The sequence below is a fragment of the Vitis riparia genome, chromosome 15 (assembly GCF_004353265.1).
Source record: "Vitis riparia cultivar Riparia Gloire de Montpellier isolate 1030 chromosome 15, EGFV_Vit.rip_1.0, whole genome shotgun sequence".
NCBI classification, from domain to species: Eukaryota; Viridiplantae; Streptophyta; class Magnoliopsida; order Vitales; family Vitaceae; genus Vitis; species Vitis riparia.
This window is the reverse complement of record NC_048445.1, coordinates 17,176,925-17,185,255: the sequence shown is the minus strand read 5'-3', so window position 1 is coordinate 17,185,255 and position 8,331 is coordinate 17,176,925. Positions and strand designations below refer to the sequence as shown.

The 8,331-nt window shown below is 38.7% G+C and overlaps 1 protein-coding gene across 1 annotated transcript; it reads right to left on the bottom strand.

Annotated features, from left to right (window-relative positions):
* Nucleotides 1-2,936: 2,936 nt before the first annotated feature.
* Nucleotides 2,937-4,486, bottom strand: LOC117932017 (uncharacterized mitochondrial protein AtMg00810-like). Its single transcript, XM_034853071.1, has 2 exons — nucleotides 4,030-4,486; nucleotides 2,937-2,980 (listed from the first exon to the last, which is right to left on the bottom strand). Exons 1-2 carry the CDS (start codon nucleotides 4,484-4,486, stop codon nucleotides 2,937-2,939), a joined length of 501 nt encoding a protein of 166 aa, XP_034708962.1.
* Between the last annotated feature and the right edge of the window lie 3,845 nt (nucleotides 4,487-8,331).

Below are 8,331 nucleotides of genomic sequence, written 5' to 3'. Positions count from 1 at the left end.
GTGTATCTAACACTCTGGACATCTCTGAACAAACTGGCAACAATCCGACTCCATGGTCAACCAGAAATAGCCAGTCTCATGATCTTACGGGCCAACATATGCCCTCCCATATATGGTGCACAGACTCCCGCATGAACCTTTCCTCATCACTCGATCGACAAAGGCGCGGTTTAAGCATAATAGCAACATCCCATCAGCTAATCGATTGTACAATGTCTAGCCACAAATCACGAATCGGGCGGCCAATTGTCTCAATGCTTTCTATCCTTGGTCGTGGCGACCTCAGGATATGCACCAAGTCTCAAAAACTGGTATATGTCATGGTACTAAGGTAAGCCATCATCGAATTCTGCCTCATCAATCAAGCAACAATAAGCAGGAACTGATCTTGAAAAACCCGAGTTTAGGTCCGGGGATCAAGTTACCTATTGGGAAGGTACCTCTAGGAGATAGCACCACTCTAAGTCCTATAAAGGTCTCTACTAACTAAGTTGAGGGGAATGTGACAATTAATTGGTTGATTGAGGGTATCTAGGTAGACTAAGGTGATTTCCAAAAAATAACATGCTAAACAAGAAAACCAATTACAAATCAAAAAGGAAATTTAGAGTGCGTACCTGGACTGTTTCTTATGCGTTATCACAAGACACCAAAGTTAGTTCAAATAATATATCATCCAAAATGCACTTTATTAGAAATAATTGAACAATGAAACAAATACCAATACACCCAAGCACTATCGGTCATAGGCATAGTTCACAATGACAAGCATATTCACTAAATTTAGATAGTGGGCGTTATGGGGGCGTACCTGGATAGCATAGATAACTTATAATGTGCTTCCATAAGACATGAGGGGTTAGATAATAATAAAATAAAGAAATCTTAGCATGCTTGTTATCTAATTAGCATAGCAAAAATGATCAAAGTATACAAATACATCAATTATCACACATCTTGTATACAATTCCTAAAAAAAAAAAGTATATAAATATGATTACAACAAGTAGCAAAGGCGGCAAAAAAAAAAGTTTTAAAAGATTTTCTTATGTAGAGGTTTCACCAATTCCCCAATTGATATACACGAATTTAACCTAGAATTATCCCATTTGTTTGGGACCACAAGCTTGAATCACATTCCACTCAAAACCAAAATTTTTATTGAAAACTGAGGAAGATGCAAACTGACCAAAACATGGTTGCATATTACTTAAGAAAATGAGGTTTTGATTCTAAGGGCTTTAAATGAGTTTTTTTTTTTACAAAAAAAAAATAAATTTTTAAAGGGATCTGTTGAGAAAAGTGTTATATTTTAAAACAAGAGAAATTAATTTGAAAACAATAAAATGTATGAGAAACTATACACCAAACAAAACAAACGGAAACAAAATCATAAAGTAAAATTTTTAGCAACCAAGCAAACTGAAATGATGTGAATAGAGGTCAATCTTCATTATTTTCTGATGGCATCTGAAAAATAAATTTGACAAGAGACTACCAAAGCAATAAACTATTAAAACTTTGATCAAATAAGCTAACCTGATACTCATCGAGAATTAATGACTAATTTTCAAGAAATACATCAATTAAGAGTAACAATCAAGAATTAGCATGTGATCAATTAAACACACAAACGTATCTAGATTGATTAAGATGGACCAAATTAAATCAGGGCAAACATGAATTTTCAATCATAAAATTAATTTTATTAGTGAGCTAATATTATAGAAAATATCTAAACTGAATAGATGAGTGAGGCTAAATCAGAGTAAACAAAACTCAGGCACCTTCTAATGTGGAATTGATTTTGTTAATAACTTAAAACTATAAGAAAACACCTAAAATAATTAAAATGAATCAAACGAAATGAAAGCAAGCTAAAACAAAATATGAATTCATGGAATCAGCTTCCTAAATAAATTTGAATTATTAAAATGACATCTAAGCTCAAAATGAATTAAATATTAATTAAGGCAAATTTAAAAATCCAATATTTAACATATAAGATCAATTATTTTAACCAAATGCAATTTTACTTAAACCAAAAATTTTAAAACTAAATTTCTAACCTAGAAAATTAATCTTATTAATAAATAGATAAATAAATAGATAGCGTGTGAATAAATAAATATAGCTAAAACAAAATAGGAACTCATGGAATTAATTTTTTTTAAGTAAACTTACATCACTAAAATAAAATCTAAGCTTAACATACGTTTTTTTACACTAATTAAGGCAAGTCTAAAATCTAATATTTAACACATAAAATCAATCATTTCGACAAACTAAAATTTTACTTAAACTTAAAGTCGAATCAAACTATCCAAAACATATATTTTTTTTAAACTAAATCTTTAACCCTTAGGATCAATCTTATTAATAAATAAATAAATAATGAATCATTAAATTACTAGAAAATAAATAAATGAATAGCAAATAATTAAATGAATCAAAACTAAATTAAATAGATATCAAATTATATTTTTTTCAAAGTTAAAACTACATAAGATTGTATTTTCTGAATTTAATATAATAAATCAAAACTAACTTTAAACCCAATTCTATTCTTTAATGTAATAAATCAAAAATGAAACAAGAGTGAGATTCATGCTGCCATAATAAGACACGTATATGTTGAAGCTAATAAAATAAATCAACCCACTCAACCCAATATAATAATCCAACTTGAAATAAACTAAACTTTAGATCCTAGTGAAAACCCATATATTAAAAAAAAATATCTTACCTAACCGGCTGGGATGATACCAAAGCGACCTGGTGGTGTGCAACTATTTTCTCTCCTCCAAAAGTGCTCGGGAACGATGGTGTACTAGTTGATGGGAACTGATCAAGTTTTGGGTCTCCAGTTAACACTGTTCTTCCAAATCAGCAGATAAATTTATCGTGCAGCTTGTCTCTCTTTATCTCTAAATGTCTCAGAAGTGAAAGCTTGGATTGACGATTCCAGCTTTCACAAAGCCTAAAAGCAACCAAGAAAAGGAAAAACGGAAAGCTTTCCCTGATATTGACGCCAAACAACGCCGGATAAAATCAACAAGCAGTTGCATCTCTCCTTCCTTAAACAACAACCTGAATCCCTTCCAAAATCTAGACTGATTTAACCCCAAATAATAGCCTGAATCCCTTCCAAAACCTGGACTGATTTCGCCTTGAACAACAACCTGAATCCTTTCCAAACTTGGACTGATTTCACCCCGAACAGTAGCCTGAATCCCTTTCAAAACCTGGACTGATTTCGCCCCGGATAGCAGCTTGAATCCTTTCCAAACCTAGCCTGATTCCACCCCAAACAACAGCATGAATCCCTCTTAAACCTGGACCGATTCCTCATTCAAACAACAGCCCGAATCCCTTTGAAACTTGGATCGATTCCTCCTTCAAACAGCAGCTTGAATCTCTCTGAAACATGGACTGATCTCTTTGAAAAATAGCAGCTCTCCCCTCCTTTGAAACAGACTGATCTCCCACTTTGAAAATCCACGAACTGATCTCTTAAAAAAATAGCAGCCCACTCTCTCATCTAAAATGGACTGATCCTCCACTCTTAAAATCCATGAACTGATCTCTTAAAAAAATAGCAGCCCTCCATCTCCTCTGAAACGGACTGATCCTCTACCCTGAAAATACACGGACTGATTTCTTAAAAAAATAGCAGCCCGCCCTCTCATCTGAAATGGATTGATCCCTCACTCTAAAAATTCACGGAGTAATCTCCCACTCTCAAAATCCACGGACTGTGTTAGAAATACTGAATGATTGTATTGTATTGTATTTCCTGAATGAAAGAATATACATTAGTGCCTTTATATAGGAGGCATATGTGTGCGGTACAAGTAACCTAACTGGGCCTAAAGCCCATAACATAATATAGAAGCCATCTTAGCCAAAGGAGCTCAAATGTGGTATCAGCAAGGGCACGATATTCTGCTTCAGTACTGGAGCGGGCCACAAAAGTTTGTTTCTTACTTCTCCAAGAAATCAAAGAAGAACCAAGAAGGAAGCAGTAACCTGTAGTGGACCTGCGATCAGTAGGATCTCCTACCCAATCAGCATCAGAGAATGCACGGAGTACAAGAGGAGATTGAGCTGAGTAGAAAAGGCCATGAAAAATGGTACCCTTCAGGTATTGAAGAATGCGCAGAACAGCAGCATAGTGAGTTGATCGTGGAGTAGACAAATACTGGCTCACCTGATGAACAACATAGGAGATGTCTGGACGAGTAACTGTGAGATAAACTAAGTTGCCAACCAATTGTCTGTAAAGAGAAGGTTTTGACAATGGTTTCCCCCCGGAGGGTGTCAGATGCGCATTAAGTTCGACTGGAGTGTCAACATTCTTACTGTCAGTGAGTCCGACTTGAGACAGCAGATCAGAAGCATACTTGGCTTGAGTAATATAAAGACCATCTATGGAATGAGTAATTTCAAGACCCAGGAAATAGCTGAGATGTCCAAGATCTTTCATCTCAAACTGCTGACTGAGAAAATCCTTGAGTTCTTGAATGCCACTAAGGTCATTACCAGTTATGATCATATCATCCACATATAGAAGAAGCAAAATAGTGCCTTTATCAGTATAACGAAGAAATAAGGCAGAATCATACGGACTGACAGTGTAACCCAAGCGAAAAATAGTGGAGCTGAACTTGGCAAACCAAGCTCGTGGGGCTTGTTTAAGACCATAAAGTGCACGTCGAAGATGACAAACCTTGTTTGATTCAACAGAGAGACCAGGAGGAGGTTGCATATAGACTGCTTCACTCAGATCCCCATTAAGGAAGGCATTTTTAACATCCATCTGAAAAAGGTCCCATTGACGAGCAGCAGCAACAGCTAAGAGAGCACGAACAGATGAGATACGAGCAACTGGAGCAAAAGTCTCTTCATAATCAATCCCATACTCCTGTGTAAAGCCTTTGGCAACAAGACGAGCCTTGTAGCGCTCAACGGATCCATCAGAGCGAGTCTTGATCTTATAGATCCACTTACAACCAACCACAAACTGTCCAGGAGGGAGAGGAACAAGGTCCCAAGTATGGTTTTTGGTTAATGCATCAAGTTCCTCTTTCATAGCAATCTGCCATAAAGGGTCAGTAGAGGACTCACGATAGGTTTGAGGCTCGTGAAGTGTAGCAAGGGCAGTGTAACAATGATAGTCAAGTAGGTGTGGAGGAATGGATCTTACCCGGGTTGAGTGGCGAGGTGGAATGTCTTGTGGAGGATCTTCAGGCAGAGCAGGAGCAGGGGACCCAATCTCAAAGTGGGGTAGCTCGTCATCAATTTGTTCATCCGCAACCTGTCTAGGAGAAGCATCAAAATATCTGGAAAGAAGTCCAAAGGAGGATCAAAAGTATTTGTAGAAGGAACAAGAGACTTACCTGGAAAGATTTCTAAAACAGAGGAGTTAGTCAAGGAAGAACGAAAGTGAGAGAGTTCAACAAACAATCGATGTTCCCAAAAGACAACATTACGAGAAACATGAAGACGATGAGAGACAGGATCATAACACTTATACCCCTTTTGAGTTTCACCATAACCAAGGAAACAATAGAGTCTAGAGCGAGGCTCAAGTTTGTTGTGCTCATGAGACTGAAGAAGAACAAAACAAGCAGATCCAAAATGAGCGAAGGTGATGATAGACAGGGGGTGACCCAAAGAGTCGCTTCACCCTAAAATGGGGCAGGAATTTTGGCAGAAAGAAGCAAAGCACGAATAGTGTCAAGAATATGACGAAGTTTTCTTTCGGCTCGACCATTTTGCTGAGAGGTACCTGGACAAGTTAGATGATGTACAGTGCCATAGGAATGTAACAGAGCTTGAAACGCATGTTGAGTATATTCAAGAGCATTATCAGATCGAAAGGTTTTGATACGTTTGGAGAATTGTGTTTCAACCATTTTTGCAAAATTGCTATATATTGATAAAATTTTGGAACGAGATTTCATAGGGAAAATCCAACTATAACGAGAATAATCATTAATAAAAACAACAAAGTATCGAGATCCACCAATACTAGCAACAGGAGAAGGTCCCCAAACATCAGAATGAATTAACTCAAAAATACTATTAGAAATGGATTCACTGTTATTAAAAGGCAAAGCTGGCTGTTTTCCTAACTGACAAGAAGTATAATAAAAAATGTCTTTAGACACAGAACCCAACAGACCCCTAGACACTAACTGTTGTACCCGAGAAGATGATGCATGACCAAGACGAGAATGCCAAAGTGCAAGAGAAGGTAAGGAAGAAACTGCAGCAGCTGTAGTAGCAATAGAAACAGGAGCAACAGGTGGAAGATGAAGATTGCTCACGGGAACCATATGCCCAACTCTAGGACCGGTCCCAAGCTCCTGCCCCGTCCTCGGATCCTACACAATACACCCAGAATAGTAAAAAATAAGGCGATAACCTAGTTCAGCTAATTGTCCCACATAACACAAATTATAGGATAGGTCAGGAACATGGAAGACACCAGGAACAGAAAGATTAGAGGTTGAAACAAAACCTAAACTATTCCCATGCATGGTGGAACCATCAGCTATATGAATATTTAGAGAATGTGGTGCAGGGTCAAGTTTGGAGAATAGGGATGAGTGAGGTGTCATGTGATTGCAGCAGGCAGAATCAAAAAGCCAAGTTTGAGACTTACCAGGTAGAACATATAAGGCAGTGGAAAGAGATGCATTACCAGCCATACGAATAGCCTGAGCTATGATCTCCTGTAGTTCAGTGGAGGAGAGGTTGATAGTAGATCCAGAAGACTTGGACTCAGCTGAGGTGGAAGCCATTGGCGGAGTAGGCTCAATATTAGCAACAGCAGTAGTAGATTTGTTACGACGGTAACAAGTCTCAATGGTGTGGCCAGGACGCTTGCAATAGTTGCAGAACTTTTTGTTGGTCTGCTTGCGACGATTGCTAGAGCCATAAGAATCACCTGATTGTTGGGGTTGCTCTATGAGTGGAGTAGATAGAGTAATAGCCAAAACATTGAGCTTATTCTGGGCTTGAAGGGTTGCAAGACGAGCTTCTTCTCTAACCAACTCATTTACAGCAGTATCAAGAGAGGGAGCAGGACTACAATTGAGTAGCTGACCACGAATGGGCTCAAAGTTCTTGTGAAGTGACATCAAGAATTCATAGAGGTGAAATTCATCTCTAATGGAAGCATATTGCTGAGCATCTTTTGAGCATGTCCAAGTTGGATCAGAAAGGTCAATTTGGTCCCAAATAAAGCGAAGCTGATCATAATAGTCATTGATGGATTGCCCTGGTTCTTGTCTGAGTTGATGTAATTCAACCACTAACTGATATTTCAGGGATCCATGAGTAGTGGAGTACCTTTTGGCCAACATATCCCATGCAGATTTTGCATCATCAAAGCTCCCCATCAGATTGGAAATAGAGGGAATGGAAGTGTTCTGAATCCATGTGAGGATCATGTGTTTATGACTATCCCATTCAATCACGCGACTAAGAAAAACAACATCTCCTTCACTTGCTTCCTTGACAGAAATAGTCATTGCACCAGTACAATAATGCCAGAGCATGCTATCCTTAAGAAAACTACGCATAGCTTGAGACCAAGATAAGTAATTTTTATTTCCCTCCAATACAGTATTGATGGGGCGAGAAAGAAAAATATCCTTTTTATCCATTTAGAGACACAATATGCAAAAACAGACTGCAAAAATGAAATCTACGCGAAAAACTAGGTAAAGAGGACTTGGTCAACCCTGGAAAAGTCAACGGTCAATAGTCAATGGTCAACAGTCAAAGGATGACGTGGAGAAGATGTCAGCTAGGGCTAGCGTGGCACTGACACGTCAGCAGATCAGTGGATGGTGACGTAGCTAGGGCTGACGTGGCGCTAACATGGCAGAGAGGATGACGTCAGCAGAACAAGCCTAGTGAGTGGAGGCGCGTGGTGGCGCGTGATCAGCGTCGCCGAATCTTTGGGCGGCACATGAGGGCGCGTGCGGGCTCCGATGGCGACGAGGTTTCCACGAATGTGTAGATCAGCGCTGGACGATCTTAGTGGTACCGTTAAAATTGAAATCGGAGCAATATTTGCAGCGGTGATGCGAAAAACAGTGATCTTGGGCGGTGTGAAACTCCTTAAGGACGGTGGCTGCAGGTGCGGAACCCAAGGACGACGCCTGGATGACGTCGAAGGTTTAACGGCAAAAGGCTGCGGCGGCAGTTGTGATGGTGGAAGCATTAAAAAGAAAGGAAGTCACACTAATGAAGACAGACTGCTAAGAAAAGGTTAGAGCAGTGGCTCTGATACCATGTTAGAAATACTGAATGATT

What these genes read in the sequence shown, in the direction of transcription:
- LOC117932017 (XM_034853071.1), bottom strand. Translation starts at nt 4,486, where the DNA reads ATGAAAGATCTTGGACATCTCAGCTATTTCCTGGGTCTTGAAATTACT. An exon ending in TGATCGCAGGTCCACTACAG is followed by an intron (nt 2,981 to 4,029) that starts GTTACTGCTTCC and finishes GGTTGCTTTTAG; the next exon opens with GCTTTGTGAAAGCTGGAATC.